At 38.5% G+C, this 20,757-nt stretch overlaps 1 protein-coding gene across 5 annotated transcripts in view; it reads left to right on the forward strand.

The window, feature by feature from the left end:
- IGF1 (insulin like growth factor 1) overlaps window positions 1-20,757 on the forward strand; it is a 145,630-nt gene that overhangs the window by 62,807 nt on the left and 62,066 nt on the right. For 2 of the 5 annotated variants that reach the window (XM_024732199.1, XM_024732196.1), the window contains one exon: window positions 6,430-9,736. The exons of 1 other annotated variant lie outside the window; for it this stretch is intronic. In XM_024732199.1, coding sequence (XP_024587967.1) covers window positions 6,430-6,489 — 60 coding nt within the window. In that variant the 3' untranslated portion in view covers window positions 6,490-9,736. Of the gene's footprint in view, window positions 1-6,429; window positions 9,737-20,757 lie in introns of those variants that run through there. 2 more of the 5 variants (XM_024732197.1, XM_024732198.1) reach the window with 1 other exon arrangement.

The following is a 20,757-nucleotide window of genomic DNA, read 5'->3' on the forward strand; positions in this document are numbered from 1 at the left end:
TTTTTTTTTTTTTTTTTTTTTTTTGAGTAAGTTATACGCTTGGAATTGCATTTATTATTTTTTTTTTAAACATCTTTATTGGAGTATAATTGCTTTACAATGGTGTGTTAGTTTCTGCTGGTAGTGATTTCTTACATCACAGATAGAAATACTTGAAACAGAGTCAGGTGGTATCCTTTGAAAAATAAGAAAGTTGCCAAGACAGAATAATCTGTGAATAATTATGGGATAAATACACTCCCTAAACCTGGCGATTCCTAGGGATGTACCAGTCACTAGAAAAAAGAGCTATACATCTGCTATCCCAGCACTCAAGGGAGCCCTGGGCACCCAGTAAATAACTACTCTTTCACCAGCCAGAGAAAGGGCAGCACCCAAGCATGGGGTGTGCTTTGACAACAGTAACTATTTTTTAAAAGGCAATAATAATAGCTGTTATTTATTAGGCATATGCTCTGTGGTAAGCACTATCACGAATCACCTCATTCAATCTTCAGTGTTAGCCTGTGCGGTAAATGCTATAATTACCCGCATTGCACAGATTAGAAAACTTGGGCTAAGAGCAGCTAAATGTCTTGCCAAGATCTTGCCCTAACAAGTGGTCAGACCAGAATCCAAACTCAGGACAGACTCTAGCGTTTTAATCATGCATTGTGCTCTCTCTTCTGCATTTCTTCACTGATATATTACTGTACTGCAACCTGCCAGTTGTAAGTTCTGAGACCGGGTGGGCTCTGTGCACAGCAGGAAGTAGGAAGCCATGCAAGGCTTGCTATGACCTGAACTCTATCCCACCACTCCTGCAGGGGATTTAAATCAATTTAACAAGCATTTCCTGGTTTGCCACTTTGCTCAAAGCAACATGCATCCAGGGAGGAGACAGAGGTGCAGGAACAATGCTACCTGCCCTCAAGGAGCTTACTTGTTAGTGGGGAAGTGAACACTTACATAATTTATCCCACGGCACATCAATGCTCTAACAAAGGTAGACCCAGAGTGTATTCTGACAGCACAGAAGCCGGAACAGACTGGTGTTGCCATCAAGTTCACAAAATAGATCTAAACCAAGGGCCCTTGAAACAGTAGGCTCTCTTGCATACAACTCTGCCAGGTAAATGTGTAAGGGCGATCACATGCAATCATAACATTATGAGGTGGGTGCTCTTACCCCATCCTTTCATTTTACAAAACAGGAAACAGAAGGAGAGAAGAATGTAGTGATTGTCAAAGGTCACACAATTCTGTGCTGGGAGCTGGGAGCTTAGGTATGTAAGTCCAGGACCTCCGAGAAACATAAATGAGACTGGGTTAAAGGAGCAAGGATTTCATTAGGGGAAATGCCCGTGTGAAAAGCAATAGGAGAGGATCAGGGAAGCCTGAACAAGCCATCAGAATGCAATGCAAGTCTGACCCCAATGAAGCAGAGGAAGAGAGACAGTTGGGTGGAAGCATCCTAGACTGCTGAACAGTCTAAGCAAAGTTCAGCAAAGCCACTGAGGAGCCCTGGAGCCAAAGCTGGCCATTAAAAGAATCTTGTGTTTCCCAGAAATTGGGTCTGCCTTGGTTTCCCCACCATACTCTTCTTGGGCTATGGGAGGGGCATGCCAGGCCCATCCACTATGGCCAGAGGAGACAATCATATTGGAAAAACTGTGCATTCCCACTATAACCACATAAAAGATAGGATGAGGTCTTTCCAGAAAAAAATAAGTAAATAAGAGGCTGAGCAGACCAACACTGTGCCCAGACTATACATCTCTCACTTTGTTAAAGAGGCAGTTACTCCACCAGGAGCATACATCTCTTGAAAAGTGCACTTTGTCCTTTGGTTTTAAAAGTCACATCCCAAAGCACTGAGTTGATTGCATGACACTCACTCTGCTTGGCTCCCAGAGATGAAAGACTGACCTCACTCTCCTGGAATTTGAACTTGTAATCCCCCAAAATAACAAGACATCAAAGTTGATGTTGAGACATCTAAATCATCCTCTACAATTTCACGTGTCTCCAGACCAAGCCAGAAAAATAGCTAGAGCACATCCTTTTCAACAGGTAAAGAGCTGACATCTGGGCCATCTCTTCAACCATACACTGCTCTTTCTTTTTTCCATTTTGCCCTGTTAAGGAGAAGGTCAATGCTCAGTTAGAACTTTATGCTGTACAGTAGGCTGCTAACATTCCATGATGGACGGTATTTGCCTAGCCTTTTTTATACGGTGCCAGTCTTTTCTTAGAGTTTATGTCATACAATACCTAACTTGTTTGCAGTGGGTGGAGATGGAAACAGAGTCTACTGAAAACATCACTGCTCCCTCCCTAAAATGTAAAGGGCCTATTATCATCCTTCTTTTAGATTCTGTCCCTTGGGCAAAATCTCATAAAGATAGGCAGGGAGAAAGTAAGGGCTTATAACATCCACAGGGTTAGCTTTTGTTAAATGAATGCTGTGCTACTAGACCTCTATCACTAACCATAAAAACAGGAGTCAGCTCACATGTGATAAGGGAGGGCATCCACTTCCCTAGAGTCTTGCCTTACCCTCCAAACCAGCATCTACCACCATTTGGGATCATGGGCAGCTCATGACATTATCAGTTATCGTTACTGGAAAGAGAATTGGATTTTGAGGCACCAGATATTGTCTTATCTCTTAGAGAGGCAGTATGGCAGAGTGGCTAACTGGTGAGCTCCAGGATCAGAAGGGACTGATACAAATTCCAACCGTGGTCACGTCTTCACTGTCAGAAACTAGGAAAGTTGTTTAGCTTTTATAAGCTTCAGATGCCATAAAGGTAAAATGGGCAAGGCACTAGTACCCATCTCCAAGAGAACTATGAGAATTAAATAAGAGAATGTATACAATTAGCACCTTATAATACAGTGTCCAGAACATACAAATGTTCAAGTGATAGAATTGTTATTCTTTTATTAAAATAATAAATTATTTTACTATTAGTTCTAGGTCTATTGATTTGTTCCTATGGGACCTCAAGCAAGTCATTAAATCTTAGGGAGCCTCAGATTGTGAATGAGACAGATGCAAACAACATCATCTCACAATGGCAATTGTTGGGAGGGTTCACTGACTACTGTGTAAACTGTAAAGTGTGTGCAAATTTTAATCAAGATTACTAGTATTGCCATTGTCATTAGCTCTCAGCAGTCTTAGTCCAAAAGTTTGTGGATAGCTTTCCTTTGGAAAAAACCAAGAGCTAGGATGTGCTAAGAGATAAGGGGGAATATGAATGACCCCTTCAGGGTATTTTCCAGCTTCCTAAATACCTGTGTACAGTACACACTGTGTAATAAAGTATATCACAAATTAACCCCTATCAAACCTATTTCCTCGTGAGTTGGTTAACCCTTCCTTCAGAGGGTATATTTCCTCAACCAACCCCAGTGAGCTAAAGGACCAGCATTTTTTTTGTAAATAATTTTACCTTCTCTGGTGTCAATAGGAAACAGTATTTACTCACTACTGTTTTCCTTTCAAAAATCTGTCTAGTTACATACTAGAAACAGTTTCAGCTGGTTTGTTTGTCTTGGACAAGCTGTTGAAGTGAAACGTTTTTGCTTGGCTGAATGTGGGACAGTTTCCTAACCCCTTCAAGAAGTGCGTTGAAGGTGGGTGCCAGCTCCGACGGCTGCTTCTAACATGCCTCCACTTGCCACCCATTGTCAGGTGGCCCACGTCATTAAATTAAGACAATGAGCAAAGCAACAGATGCAACTGAGACTAAATCCCTGAGTGCTTTTGTTTTGTCACTGTCATTGTCTGCAACAAAGAAGTCACATGTGAGAGCCCGGGAAGAGAGCCAATGCAAACCAGACGACATCCCAGCTGGTTTTGAATGGCCTCCACCGTACGCCTGTGTGCATGGGAACCATGCTGCTTGGAGCAGTGTCAGCTTTATCGAGTGAGTTTCTGCCCATGACTTTGCTGCGATGCCGAAACAGACCCAGAAGAAATAGGCCAGAAGATCCCTCCACTCAGACTTTGCACTTTACACTTCTGCTTTGAGGGAAAAAGAATCTCTCTGTTGGGGAGAAGAATAAGATCTATATGGTTGGCCAAGCTAACCCCAATCCTTTTTGCTACAGCCCTCATGAATTTGAAGAGGGAAGCACAGAAGATACCTGAATTTTTTCTTCTGGAAATCTGAGATTAATTTGGCTTGAGAGGAAGACTGGAGATTAAATACCTCATGTGCTTTCTTTTTACTTTTTACCATCTCATTCTGGAGCATTTTCCTAGTTGGGGCTTTATCCAGATTCTTAAAAATCTTCTTTTTCTAAGCTGGCATGCCTCTTAAACAGAAAAAGAGGTAAAACCCAAGTTAGGGTATTTTTAGACCTGTTGGTAAATTTGGTTACTAGTTTGATAGACTGATAGTGTCCTTAATAATAGCGATTGTGGGGTTTTGATGAGCCATATACAATCAGCAGGGTCTACTGAGAACTGAACAGGAATGCTTCAAGGAGTTTGGGACAATAGTGTCTCTACTCTGTAGCCCCATATGTCTTTCTTCCATTTTCTGGAGAACTCCTTTAAGGAAGCAGATTAAAAGGTAAGATTGGGAAGGAATACAAACTTTACTGTTAGCTTAACAGCAGAGCAACAAATGCGTGTTAAGTGAACTTGGTAGAAGTTGTACGATATTTGGGGGGAAAGTGGCAGGATTTTAAATGACAGCATTTCAAGCTATCCTATACAAATGCCCAATTTCTCGCCACAAAGTTTTTTTCAGTGGTCACTGAGCTAGATATTTTAATAAACATTTTTACACAATGATCTTCCTTCTATTCAGTAGGTACAAGATATTTTGACCATCAACTTACATAGTGCTAACTTGCTTTTATAAAGGTCTTGGTGATAACTCTAATGTCCCAGGTAGAGCTGAAAAACATGTGTAAGAAAAATTATCAAATCCCTATGGGTCTTCGTGAACAGGTACAATTTCCAGGGACTGGTAGTTGATACTGCCCCACCTTCTTACCCTCTCCAGTTCTCAGGGCTAAGTGATCGCCAAGGTCCCTTACAATGATCTCTAAACTTCTAACAAGGATTGGGTGATTGATCATTTCCTTGGCCAGAAGGAAGAATTTGGAGATTCCAGTCACCATGGTGAGAATTCTTGGTTTTGGTCTTGATGGAAAATGTTCCCAGGAAAAAGGACACTGAATCCTTGAACCTCACTCTGTACCAATAATTATCTACTACATCCTTCTCTAAGGGCCTCCTGACTAGAAGTGAAATCAAGACAAGCAGCACCTGATGTTTATGCATGCAAATGTTATTTCCTCCCAGATTTTATTTTACATCTTATTTGTCTAAATTAATGTTGCTCTTTGGGTATATTCAAGGATAAAATAATAATTACAGAAAAAGTATAATGACTTGATTCTTCACATTATCAGAGGTCCAATATATTCATTCATTCATTCAATTCATTCTATAGCTATTTATGGAGCACCTGAAATGTTCTGGGCACTGCTCTAGACATGGGGCTGTAACAGTGAGCAGAGACAACTCCCTACTATCATAGGGCTTCTAAGCAAAACTCAATATTCCTTGGATAACAGAATTGCTTGTTGATAGGTGAATGGTAGCACCAAAGCAAGGAATCCAGAATTTTTAATCCAAGAATGGTTACTTTCCAATAAAGATGAAATCATAATAATAAGAGTAAATAACGATCGGTAATACTTACATAGTGCCTACCACGTGCCAGGCCTATTATAAGTGCTTTTATGTTCTAATTCTTTAATCCTTAATCCTACAATGTAGAAACTATTATTATCCTAGTTTATGGATGAAATTGAAACACAAGAGATTGTCACTTGCACAAGTTCACATAGCTAGAAAATGGAAGAGCTGGATTTGAGCACAGCTTAGAATGTCTGTGACTTTATAGATTCTAAATCAACTACAAAAATTCCCAATCTTCTAAAGCTCTGCCTCTCTCCAAAGGAGATAAAGAAAAAATGAAAAAGAAGTAGCTCCTTTTTACAAAAACTAAAACAGAACAAAATGCAATAAAACAACAGAGGATGGTCCCAAAATGTGATTTTTTTCCTCACTAGGAAAAGATGTTCCAGTCCAGAAGACTGAATTTTAAAGGCTCTCCTTCCTGTCAAGGAATCTGTGATAGTAGCTGATGAATAAAAACACATTTTTGTGTAATTATAAAGCAATCTGTGGTTCCCATGCCATCAAGGATAAATAGAAGCCTAAGTGAGGTTTGGCTAAACTAAAAACTACAGGCCCATCTACCTATATGTCTTTCTCAGAAAAACTTGGCCCAAGCTGTCTGTTAAGTTGAGTGGTGAGGCATAGATATGAAAGGTTGAGACCCAATGTTAGAAATAGATAGGTAGGATACAAAAAACTTCATCAAAGTAATGTCACTTTTTCTCCCTTATTTTTAGGAAGTACATTTGAAGAACACAAGTAGAGGGAGTGCAGGAAGCAAGAACTACAGAATGTAGGAAGACCTTCCTGAAGAGTGAAGAATGACATGCCACTGGCAGGATCCTTTGCTCTGCACGAGTTACCTGTTAAACACCAGAAGACCTACCAAAAAAAATAAGTTTGATAACATTTCAAAAGATGGGCATTCCCCCCAATGAAATACGCAAGTAAACATTCCAACAATGTCTTTAGGAGTGATTGTTAAAAGCTTTGCACCTTGCAAAATGGTCCTGGAGTTGGTAGATTGCTGTTGATCCTTTATCAATAATGTTCTATAGAGAAAATATATATAGAGATCTTAGTCCCTGCCTCTCAAGAGCCACAAATGCATGGGTGTTATATAGATCCAGTTGCACTACATTTGTCTCTGAATCTTGGCTGCTAGAGACATTCATTCAGCAGCCTTATCTAAGTGGTTTATTAATTTTTTTTATTTGCACTTCTTTCTACGCAACACAGGCTGTTTGTTTTACAGTGTCTGGTAATCTTGTTCGTCTATCCCCCTCCCCCCTTCATCACCTTTTTATTTGCCAAATTTGGCCTCCTCAATAGCAGCAGCAAGCAGTCAAATAGAACACCAATTTTTAACCCACAAGGTTCCATCTGTGGCATTTGTACCAAACATAAGTTGGATGCATTTATTTTAGACACAAAGCTTTATTATTTCCACATCTTGCTAAAAAAAATTGCAAGTAGTTGCAACTTTGAGGCCAATCATTTTAGGCATATGTTTTAAGCATAGAAAGTCTCAAACTCTGAATGGTTCCTTCAAATGATGAGTGAGTGTGCGACCTAATCAGTACTTCTCTCTTTTTATTTTTTCCATATAAAGCACTATGTAAATTTAGCATGTCAATAATACAGGATGTATCAAACAGTATGTAAAACTCTGTTTTTTTAGTACAATGGTGCTATTTTGTAGTTTGTTATATGAAAGAGTCTGGCCAAAACGGTAAAAGGTGAAAGCAAATTAAAAGAGGAAGCCTGGAGCCAAAGGTGACACAGAGGGGAAGGGTACTCAAAATTTAACCATTTGGGAAAGAAAAGTTCCCCAATTACGCCTTCCAGAAGAAATAAGACACAAAGTCCACTGATGCAAATTTGATTGGCGAGTCCAGAGAGGAGTAGAAGAAGCAGAAGGCTAGGAATTTTAACAGTCCTGGTTTCTTATTCTCGCTGAAGAAACAAACATCTGCCGACTCTGTCACGGACTCACCACTCTGTGACCTTGGGCAAGTCACTTCACCTCTCTGTGCCTCAGTTTCCTCATCTGCAAAATGGGGGCAATATGTCATCTACCTACCTCACAGGGGTGGTATGAGGATTAAAAAGATAAAGCTCCAGATTTTTATCCTGAGTTGCTATGAGGGCGTCAAGATCAGAGCCCTTGAGTTGCTGGGATGCAAGGAATTCTATGAACAACTCATTCACAGCATAGCTAGAAAATTGATAAGCTGAATGCTCCTGACATGCCAGTTCTTGTCAGTGAAGCTATCCAACTAACTAGTTGTTAAAAGCTAACAGCTCAATCTCTTTTAAAACACTTCAAAATAACCTAGAAACATTTGATCTGCAATTTGATTTTGAATTCTGCATTTGGATTTATGAATACAAAGTGAAAAGAGAGGAAAAGAAAAAAGGAGAAAAACAAAGATTTCTATCAGCGAAAGGATGATTATTCCATTTGCTAGCACTTACTGACTCTGCCGGGAAGTTACTAATAACCTAATAATACTTCTTTTAATATTATAAATGATACTCTATTCATTTTGAAAAACAGTTCTTTCCGCTTTTCAAGTAATCTAAAAAAAGTCCCAAGATTTCAAATATTGAAATAATAACTAATAAAATGTCACAAATTTACTTTCTTTAATGAATTTTGTTCTTATCCTTGGAGATACTGATATATACATATATTTTTGGTTAAAGTATGCTTGACTAGAGTTGCTAGTTGAAAGACAAACATTTCCTTCACAGCTAGAAATTTTCCCTCATGTCTGCTTAGAAGAGTGGCCTCTAGTCCTCTGTGGATGTGTCTTATCCATTCAACTGTAAACTGGTATCAAGAAAATCCAATGATGAGGACAGGTCCATGCTGACCTAGAAAATATTTCCTGTCTACATATCAAGATTTTCTTATTAAAACAATGAATCATCCATCATTCAGATCTTTTTATCTGCCTTAGAACTTTTTGGTGAAAAGCAACCAGGCTTGATTATTCCATGCAAACTATATCCCTTTTATTCTTGGAGAGTGTACATGCAAAACAAAAATAACATCTTTAGTCTTCATCCCACTGGTTCACCTCAAGGTTCAGAGGCCAGAAAAAAACAAGATTTCCTGGATCTCCGAACATATGCAAAAAGAAAGCCTATTTAATGGACACCTCTGGTCAGCCAACTAGTATTTTAACCTTAGTCCACAGTGTTATTTGAATTTAGCACCCCTGGCATGCAGAGCTATGTTCCGATCACTGTGGACAGATGTAAAAGAAACCATAGGTAATTTTGCCCTTCATCTGTCTTCTAGACATATGGGTTCTATGGAATGAGATGCTAGACCCATTTTCCCAAAATGGCACTCTGATTTTTATTTCTTATTCCTAGTGTGTACCTTTTAAAATTACTATGAACAATGCTTTACATGCAACCTTCTGCAGACCTGTAAGTTTCCAGACATAGTTGAATCCGGTAATTCTAAGAGTGTCTATGACTTATTTGATTCACTTAATAATTCCGTTCACAGCAAAAAATACCCCAGTGAGGAAAGCTTAAATATGTGAAGTCATATTACCCTTCTTAACTTTTTCTAGTACATAGTCCTTTCCAACTGTATCATAAATTAGCTAATTAAAAATTAACTAATTATACTAACCCATTATCTTATCTTCAAATGATTTAAAACTAGAAGACAAATTGCTGTCAACTCCATTCTACAGCAGAACGACCTGGTACTGACAGAAGGAAGCACATAAAATCTTACAACTCAAAACTTTATAAGCTTTGCTTTAGAATTTTGAGATGAGGCAATATCAAGACGTTTATGAAAGAGCTATAAATACTGGTAAGAATGAGCTTTTAATTTATGGGTTGATTTCCAGTTTAATTGACAACACTGAATACCTAGGTCAAATTTCCATTCCCACTTCCCCAAATAGTATAATTGTATTATTCGAACATTTTAAGATGAGGAAGCTCCACTGAAAAAGTTAAAGCATCTTTCCATCAGAATCCACTCTTCTAGAGATAAAGAAAAACTCTCCCAATACCCACCCTACACACACACACACACACACACACACACACACACACACACACTCTAATACACACTCCTCCTGGTTCACTGCCACACTGCCTGATGATTAAGAGTCCAATGGATACTGAGAAGAAATCACTTCCTTGAAAAATCTTTAAAAAAAAAAAAAAAGCCTGGCCTCCCTTGAGAATCCTTCCCCTCCTTGGAATGTCAGTGTTTGTGTAGATGAAACCATCTCATGCACTATGACTTCAGGGTTTCTGTTATTAGTTTATGCACTTGGGAGAATGCTTAAAATGGAAGATGTAGCACATTTTGCTTTCCCATTTATTGTTTGGCCAGCTATGCCAATGTGGTGCTATTGTTTCTTTAAGAAAGTACTTGACTAAAAAAAAAAAAAAAGAAAAAAAGAAAAAAAAAGAAAGCATAGACATATTTTTTTAAAGTATGAAAAAAACAATTCTTTAGATAGATGGCTTAAGAAAATAGCATTAGGTCTAGTCACCACCACTTTCAACTTTATATCACTCACAAGTAGTGTACTGTTCACCAAATTGTGAGTTTGGGGGTGCAAGGGCAGAAGAAGGAAATTTTTTTAAGTTAGAAGGCTCCATTATTTTGTTGGCTCTCAAACTCAATAAAATTAGCAATATATTATCCAATATGAACACCTTGATTCAAGAGCATGGAGTATAAATGGGAAAGAAAAAAAGACCTTATAGGCAAATGGCAGAACTGAAAAGATGATTAAGTTACTCATTGACTGTGTGTGCGCGCATGTGTGCGCGTGTGTGTGCCTGTGTGTGCGCGCGCTCTCTGCTCTAAAACAGATATTCAGCAAGTGGAGAAAATAAAAACAAAAAGGAAAATGCATAGATTCACCTTCTAAAAATAGCTTCTGCCACATCCCCCTTGAGTAATTCTTTGGAGTTTACTGGTTTATAGAAGATATTCTCCCTTCACCTAAACATCTCAAAGAGCAGTAGCTCTCATAAAAAGCAATCACTGATCTCATTGGGAAGTGTTGGCAAGTATTTCCTTCTGAGATGGGGGTTATCTACTGATAAGGAAAGAGAAGAATTTATGAGAAACCGTTGAAAGAGATGGCTAACAATCTGTGAAGATTTTTTTGTTTTTGTTTTGTTTTGTTTTTTACTTTATACAGTCTTTATGAATATCTTAATGTTCAAAAATGACTTGTTCTTTTTCTTCTTTTTTTATATTGGAATGAGGGATGATAAGTTAAACCCACATAGACTCTTTAAAACTATAGGCTAGATAGAAATGTATGTTTGACTTGTTGAAGCTATAATCAGACTATTTAAAACGTTTTTGCTATTTTTAATCTTAAAAGATTGTACTAATTTATTAGAGACAGATCCTATTTGGTTCTCTTCATAAGAAAGAGCATTCCCACTCAAATCACCTGGGCTTTCCCATCAATGTTTTCGAAAGATAAATCTGATTTATGCATCATTATGGCATCATTTATTTTGAAATTTTAAAATAAACTAAGCGCGATTCTTTATGCCCCTCTCCTGCAATGCTCATAAAGTCCAGAATCTGAAGGGGCAAAAACAAGAGGAAAATTTTGTTGATTCTTTGTTTTTGGTTTGTTTGTTTGTTTTCAATGCTAGTGTTTAATCCTATAGTACATATTTGCTTATTGCTATGTTAATATTCTAAAAGACTTTCCTGTTAGGTATTAGAAACTGACACATAGATATCTTTTTTGTGTGATTTCTATTTAAAAAAAAAAAAGGAGATGAGAAGACTGTCTGAGCTTTAAGTGCGTATGGTACAGGATAAAGATACAAATTTAAATAACCAAATCCTATCTGGAACAATACTTTTTGTAGGAAACCTCTCACAGATGAGACAGAGGCCCAGGGAGTTTTTGAAACTGTCTTTTTTCCTCTTAGTCCTTGTTCATTTAGTATCTGCCTCAAAATTTTGTAGAGGGCTGACCAAGCTGAAACCCTAGAATTAAAGGGGCCTCTTTTAAAGCATACATTTCACATGTTCCTTCTTAATTTATGATGCCACGTTGATCTTAAACACGGTCACCGTTTCTCCCCATTCTTCAGCTGTCATTGATAAGGTCTTTCAAGAAAAAACAACTTAAAAAGAGAACACAAAAGTTCAAATGTTACTGCCCAATTGAAATGTAAGTTAAGATAGTTTCTCCTATTTAACCCCTGCTGAGTCACCTGTCACCTTCCAAATGACCTTCACAATCCTTAGAATATTCCTTTTTTTAATTGTCCAGCCCTACTGTATCTAAAAATTAAACATTACTCATTTTCTTTTGCCCGAAATGCACTGATGTAAAAGTAGGAAAAATGAAAAAAGAACTCGAAAATCCCTTCCAAACCACCCATTGGCCCCACTCACCTACCCATAGCAAAGTCACTACTGTTAATCCCTTAATCTGATTTTGTTTGGATATTTATCTTGTACCTGCTGCTAAACACACTGCAGGAGGGACTCTGAAACCTCAAGCCACCTACTCACATCTCTTATCTGTGTCTGTGTATTATTAAAATGTCTATTCAAATATCAAAACCTTTCAAACATCATGTAGCTTGTATTCAGTTTATACAAAGGCCCCAAATACTATGTCAGATCTCTTTTTTGCTGAGAGAGCTAATGAAGTGTGAAAACTGGGATTACATCATGTGTTTTGCTTCATTTGTTTTTATCACATTTAGGCCAAGTGTGATAAATAAAGTTACAGACACTGAATTAATCTTCCCTGCTACTTTGAAACCAGAAAATAATCATTGGTCATTGATTTTATCTGTCTTAGTTCAAAAGCATATTTTTTATTAAATTAACTCTGATTGTATTTGAAATTATTATTCAATTCATTTATGGCAGAGGAATATCAATCCTAACGACTTCTAAAGATGTAACTAACTGAATCATTATCTGACATTTACTGTTTAATAAGCATATTTTGAAAATGTATGGCTAGAGCGTCATAATAAAATGATATATCTTTCTTTAGTAATTACATTAAAATGAATCATGTTTGATTAATTAGTTCTTTTGGACAATGTTGGTGTAATGTGTCATTCCTTAAGAATTCTATTGTCATGTAGCATTTTTATTAATTAAGGTCATTGCAACAAATAAACATGAAAACTTACCCGGAAAATAAAACTAATCATACACCAGAATGGAGATATCTTATAGAATTTACAGATTATATTTAAAAATAAATGTTTCAAAGAACTTGGACAAACTATGTAAGAGATGTATGAATTGTACAGTAGATGCATTAAAAATAAAGCAGGTTTAAGTAACCCATCCCCACTTACCATAACCCAACAGTGAGTTATAATCCATGACAAAGTATTTGGGAAAAGGTTTTCTATCACGTAGGGTACATAATATACAAGCAGCATTTAATACACTCCCAATATCGAGCAATGTTATAAGAATGTGATCTCTCAACACTGAATTTCTGTTTCAATAAATCTTTCTAATTCTTTACTGAATAGATACTGTGAATATCAAACTCACAGTAGCATTTGTGGAAGCACAAAGTGGAAAGATTAGTGATTTCCCTCTTGTTATTTGAAAGCATCTCATTCTATTTCCCTTTTCTTAAACTGTCCATGAGTTATTTGGAAAGCTACCTAAATGTAAAAAAGGCTCATGAGATTTTGTACTTGATTTTAAGGAACTAATAATATTACTAAAGTTTCCTGTATCATTTTCCCACGTAGGGCTCACCATCACGCCCAACTTCACTCACTCAAAGTATCCATGGTTCTCCCTAGGCCCAACAAGAGGACTAATCTCCTCGTTCTGTTTGTGCTCTGCATCGGACCTCCCGGGGCCAAAAGCTTCTAACAGCAGGGCGTGCACACGTGCGCAAGCTCATGGCTAGCCTGGGGACAGCCTTTTCACTAAAGGTTTTGTGGATGTTGAAGTAAGAGGGCAGAAAGATCTCAATCATCACTTTCATCTTAGTAAGATTCCCTTCCTCTCTTCTGCATACTCTCCCAGGAATTACTTCCTATCCAACCCTTCATCCTCTCTCCTAGAAAGAACTGGCAAGAAAATTCTGCTACTTCCTCCATCACAGCTTTGCCCGTAGTGGGGATGGGGGCAGGCCCGCTCACCTTTTATCATTGTATATGGCCGAAAGTTGTTTTTTGCTAAACAGAAGAGCAATTCTGTCCCTAAGCAATTCTGTCTTCCTTTAAGATCATCTAGGCCACATTACAGCCTCTTTTTGAAAATGCTATTTTTCCTTCCTGTAAGATCTGTGTGAGTGATAATTACCACCACCCCAGCAATGGTTAATATTTGCTGAGAACTTACCATGAGTCAGTCACTATATCAAATGGTTCACCTATGTTATCTCATTAGTCCTTATGAAAACCCTATGTGTCAGGCACTGCTATGAACCCTATTTTACAGATGAAGAAATGGAGGGTCAAAGACATTATTTAACGTACTGAAGGTCACAGCCAGGCAGGGTAGGCTTGAATCTGGGTTTGAAGACATGAAACCTGTGTTTTCACTACTTCACCATTCATGCCTCAATCCAGACACAAGGACAATTCCAGGTACCGACAGTCACCTTCTTGTTCAAATTTGGTTATACATGCTAGAAGCAGAAATATAGCTAACTTTGAGTGATAAAATATTTTTGAATATGGTATTATTAAGATAAATTTGAATTTCTGCTCAATAATCAATATATCTAACTGGGCTTTTAACCTTACCTACTGCCATTCCTCTACTGTTCACATCGCAATGTCATTTCGTGATAGTCCTTCGTATCACATATGTAATACCCAGTGGTAAGTCAATCTCAGTGAGAAAGGGTATGTCTTAAGCCCTTATACAGTCCAGAAATAAACCATTTCTGCATAAGTAAAACTAGAAGTTGATCATAAAGAATCTTGCCAAGAGCTCTGGCAACACTACACCTATTGTTCTCCTGACAGCTTGTCAAAGTCACTGTGGTCTCAAGGAATGTGGTTGAAGCGCAAGGCTTCCACGGACAAAAATGTGGACTCACAGAGTCCATGTTCCTATATCCTTGTCCCTCAAAAAGGCCTCAGTTATCCCACTCTAGGGATTCCCAATGGGTACAGTTCTAACCCTAGATGGCATTTTGGAAACATGCAGGGACATCTGCAGTTGTCAATCACCATGACTGAGGGGGGGCGTGTTATAAGGTATTTATTGGGCGGAGGTTAGAGCTCCAGACACTTCATGTAGATGATAAACCTATTTATAATTACCTAAGCCTAGAATATAACTCCAATTTGTTTATAAACTCAAAGCATTTTTGCATGATTTTTATATAAGCTGAATTTTCCAGGAATGCTACCACTGTCAGTCAGTGGTAGTACTGACTACCACTGTAGTCGGTATATATACCACAGTATAAAGGTGGGACTTTATTTCGTTTGGAACTTTACCAAGCATTGTCCACTGTTCTAGAAAAAACATCACTTATAGCAATGCTAATTGTCCTATTTGAATCTCTCTACTCGCCACCTGTATCAGTAGCTGTCACGTTCATAATTCTCCACATAGGGGTAAATTAGCTGACCACTTCCCAATGTTTTCCAATAGAGTTGGGCCTTAGCATTTCTATCTTGTATTGCATGTTATTTTACTATGAACTGTTTTCATTATACTTTATATTACAGTTCAGGCATCATTTTGATTTTTGTTGAAATTGCGTATTATCTATGAATTTCACTTTGGGATATTAAAGGGTATATCATAACATGTTTGCTATAAAAAGGGGAGCTTTGGGTCTGATAGGGCTGAACACAACAATTATGATCCTGCCTGAGTAATAATGCCAGATGGATGGCAGAGCCTTTGCCCTCTTCCCAGTGAGGCATTTAAAGTGTAAAGCTGGGCCGAAAGCTTGTATCTTCCTCACCTGTTTATGGATAGAGATTAAACCTCTTTGGGATCCAATAAAGGATAATGGTTATGGTTAATACAACATCTGGTTTCTAAATGTTCTTTCCTTCACCCTGTGATGGGATGAGATGATTTTGAAAAGAATAAAGCAATCACTAAAATCAGAAACAGATGTAAATTGGATTTGAGACAATACCATCAGTACATCAAAAGTAAAATTTGACCTTGGATTTCAAGCAAGGTTGGAAATGTGGCCTAGAAGGGAGGTTTCTCATTTTAATGGTTACTACCAGGAAAGTTAAAGATTAAGTAACTGTCCCATAACTTCCTAACTATACTTTGTTTATTGAAATCAGTGTCTCCACCTTAGCCTCCAACCTACTCCAGGGGGAACAGTGGGAGTCTCTCCAAACGGAAATTTGGGGGGTTCATAGTCTCTATTCATGGCAACTTCTCTATATAAGTGCTGTGGTTGAATCCATCAGTCCACCCCACAAACAGGGAACTCTCTTTCCCAACCCCAAATGTCTAAAAGATGTGATAGAGAGACAGACAGATAGACAGACAGAGATGGAGAAAGCGCTCCCCTAGAGAGAGAAGGAGACAGCAGTAACAGAGGCAGAAATGGTACCTAGTATTGTACTCTCCACCTTATTTGGCCCAGATCTTCTAATTCAGCCACCATTCTAAAACCTAAAATATTCAAAGATAGGTTACTCCAAGACCAATATTCTCTCCCTATTTTTTCTGTCTCTCTCTTCTTCAAAGGGCTTTGGGAATGGAAACATTTCCATTCCCCTCCTATAGCCAAGTAAATTCTCTTAGTCAATATTGAAAAGTCTCTTCTGGTATCTCTAGCCCTCACTGCAGTAATAAAAGATACAGTGAAATAATTAAATACATATTTATGCTAGAATGTACTGGATGTTTATCTGTTTGCTCTCATATCCATTTCCCAACATTCTACATTTTCCAGCCACCCCCCCTATTTTTTTTCTGATTTCCAGGTAGGCTTGGCTGTAGGAGACACTAACAAAAATGGAGGGCAGGAAGAAAGTAGAAGCCAGGGTATTCCTGCCTTTTCTCTCTGCTTCAAGCAGCATCTTCAGCAGTAATTGCTGTTCCTGCCCCCCCACTTGAAGCGGCACCCTGTCCCCTCCGTGGACCTAGACCCATCCAGATGGTTCTTCTCAGATGGGAACACTACTTCCTCTCTGTGTCTCTCGAGTTCTAGGGATGGTAGTGACTTCCTGATGTTGTTAATCTCTGGATTGACTCCCATCTCTTATTTGGCTACTCATCTCTTCCATCACCTGTACTAAATCCCCTCTGTTTAAAATACCTAGAATAGTTTCTGCTGCCCTCTCTGGACCTTAACTAATACCCACAGGAATAACATAGTGGTAAGAAGCGTGAGTGCTGAAATCAAGCAGATGTTGGTGTGTGTTGTGGCTCTGACACTTCTGGCTGTGTTCTTTAGACAAATTAAAACAACTTCTGGGGCTTCCCTGGTGGTGCAGTGGTTGAGAGTATGCCTGCTGATGCAGGCGACGCGGGTTCGTGCCCCGGTCCGGGAAGATCCCACGTGCCACGGAGCGGCTGGGCCCGTGAGCCATGGCCGCTGAGCCTGCGCGTCCGGAGCCTGTGCTCCGCAACGGGAGAGGCCACAACAGTGAGAGGCCCACGTACCGCAAAAAAAAAACAAAAACAAACACAGCTTCTGTGAGGCTCAGCTTCCTCTTTTGTAAAATGATATTAATGACAACAACCACCACCACCACAATACCTACCTCATATTGGTATTTGAGGATTAAACATTATCATGTAATAGTTCCTAAATTTCTAGATTTCTCAAAATTGTAAAATTTCTAAAAATAAAAATAGAATTTTCAAGAAATTGAGATAGGGTTGCAAAATCTTTATTGGGCTAAAATAAGGACATTTTAAAAAACCCATCATATCATGTCATTAAAAGGGAATTCATTTTAATAACATGGCATGGATATAATCTCAGAATAAAGGGCAGTTTCTTAAATTTGATAAATTAAGCTTTATGAAAAACTCATCACATTGTCTTAATTTATCCCTTTCATCTTTTTAGTTTCTCTATGGCTAGATGAAAACACGGGCACAGTCCTGCACTGGTCTGCTTCTCAGCTCTTGTTTATGATACTGTTGTTGTCACTACTTCTATTGTTATTATTAGGAATGAGAGTACTCATTAAGGATCTAAGATATCCAAGGCAAAATTCTCTCCATTGGCTTTGTCACACTCTTTTCTACGTACACTCTTTTCTCTTTTCTACGTACACTCTGATTCATGGCCCCAACTTTTCTGAGCAAGTGACCACCTCTTCCCTTAATTTGACTCTGACTTAGCAAAATCAGGGAAAAAGTACTGTTTGAGCCTAAAAAATCCTTATGCCACAAAAGCAAACATAAAAGTTCAAGTCCAGCATTTTCTTGCTATGTCACTATAATCCTTCCTCTTTCTTCACCTCATCCCAGCCCAGCCAGCAGAGCTACAAATTTTCCATATAATGATTTCTAACTGTTTATATGATATTTTCAGGCCCTCCCTATATAGTACCGAAATAATTATTCTAATTAATTCAAGGAAACAATGCAAATAAGTCAGTTGTTTGTCATTATGCACAACCTGAACACCAATAATTTTTCAACCAGTTTTACTGGCTTCCTCAGCACATAACTTCAGTTATTCCACCTTTTACTTTTAGTCGTATTTGTTCCACACCATATTCTTCTAAGTCATCACTGTTATTCTTAGCAATTGCTATTAAATGATATTTGATGGTCTGGCCTCTTACTCCTCAGCCTTTTAAATTTTCCATAATGTCAAATAATAGAAGTATCCCTGATGAGGCAAACATGTCCCTGAAAGAAAAGTGAACCTATTTTCAAGTCCTTCTTAAGCTGTGAGGATTTATTTTTAATCTTTCAATGTATACATTACATTATTCCAAATTCTCTTTGGGGTTGCTCCTGCAGGACCCAGGGGTGTATCAGTCACTGGAAGAGCAATTTGAGAACCTCTAGGACTGATTTTTGAAAATGCAGTATCCACAGAAACACTCTTCAGACGCTATCCCAGCAAATGCTGGCAATTCTACGCTTGTGTGGAAGGTGGCTTCTGTGGGTTTGTCCAACTGCTGTTCTATGGAGACCATCACTCTTAAACACAGCACATTCTATGCTGTATCCTTGCATGACCATCACAAGAATTATGAACGTAGACTTGTATTTCCCAGAAAGAGTATGCCTCAAGCTAAAAGCAGCCGGATGAGATAAGGAAAATCAGTCAGTGAAAGGTTTGCTTAGAGTCTTTGGGGCATGTTCATGCTCTCCAGGGTTTATGTGTTCAATATTAATAAGCCAATTCTAAAAGTCAAATAGATAATACTCCAAAACTTGTACGTAGATTCTTGCACCAAAGAACCACATACTCCTGGATCAGCACACTGCTTTTTACCTAAGAAGTAAATGAATGTGGGTCGCCATCAACAGGACAGTCCCATGTGCATTTGGTCAGGATATTATCTCTGAAAGTGTGATCTCTGTCCCATGAACTGAGGGAGGAAGGAAGACAAACTTCTTGAAGAAACAACCCAGATAAACCCACTTGAAGCCATTCTTCCAGTAGTTTTAATGGATTGCACACAACCACTCACACTTTCTCGCCAGGCCCCCTTGGGACCAACGCTACATAGTTTAGAGACAAGCAGACAGGATTAAGGGTGAAGTCTGTGAACCACGGAACACAATTTTCCTCTCCATGAAACTAACTGGCCCTTCTGGGGACCAAACCCATGACCCTGGGCTCATTAGCACTCTACTCCAACCATACCCAAAACAAATACAGGTTTGAAGCCAGAGGAGCTTCGAACCACACGTAAGAATGTAATCAGCAGAGCCACAGGGAAACACATAAAGTAAACACTTTCTATATAGGCAAAAAGAACAGAAGATTTGGAAAGAGCCTACATTCTCTGAATCCCTTAGTCATCTGAAGGCTTACTGGAAATTTCCACTTGGATATCTTCCATCATTTTGACTTCAACCATTTTCCTCTCTCAGCCCCACCCCTGAAAGGAATTTACCATTTGGAACTTTCAGTTTATGGCACCATCACTCAGTCAACCAAGTTCAGAACCTTGGAGTTGTCCTTAGCAACACATTTGCCAATCCAATGCATACTTAGTCCAAAAACAAAATTCATTGAGGACTTTACTCAGACATCTCTCATATCTCTCCTCCTGCCTATCCCCAAAAGCATCACCACAGTCCAAACCTCATCACCTTCTGGATATTATGATAACTGCCTACCAGTTTTCACTTCTCCGATCCATTCTGTATACCATTCTTAAAATTCTGCTTTGCACATCTTCTCAAAAACTTCAGTGGCTACTGTTCCAACTTGATATCTTACATTTTTCCAGAATCTATTACAACTAAACTGTTCATATTCATCCCCACCTTTGCATAAGCCCTTTTTTTCTAGATGTCCAAAGACTAGCCACCATTTAAGACACAGACCATATTTCAATTCTGTTTTTCTAGGCTACTTCAAACCCTTTGAATCTTTCTCTTTTGAACTCCTGGACCCCACATTAGCAATACTAGGAATCTGATTCTCTAATAATCTATCACTACTTTAATTTTCTCTATGTAACACTTTATCAATCATATTGTAAATTCTCTGAAGGCAGAGACTTGGCTTTTATCCCACGGGTATTTTTGAGCCCTAATGTGTGAGCGATACTATTCTGGGAATATAATAATGAATGAAACAGACTTACATTGTAGTAAGAAGGAGATGGACAGTAGACAAATACATAAACAAGGTACCTGCAAATAGTAGAGAAAACAAAAGGGCAACATAAGAAAACATGAATTGAATCACTATTATTAATTCATCTCTTTTCTGGGGCCAGGCAGTCCAATGGGGAAGTCAAACCCTTATAAAATGAATTATTACCCCATTCTGCCTTGGGTTCGCTCTTCCTCTAGCATTCTCTCTCTTACAAATTCCATCCTGTCATCTGGCTTTCTCCTCCATGAAGATGATGCCAAACTGATCTCTCTCTTCTGAAATTCAGTCATT

This window comes from Neophocaena asiaeorientalis, unplaced genomic scaffold (assembly GCF_003031525.2).
Source record: "Neophocaena asiaeorientalis asiaeorientalis breed wild unplaced genomic scaffold, Neophocaena_asiaeorientalis_V1.1 scaffold418, whole genome shotgun sequence".
Lineage (NCBI taxonomy): Eukaryota > Metazoa > Chordata > Mammalia > Artiodactyla > Phocoenidae > Neophocaena > Neophocaena asiaeorientalis.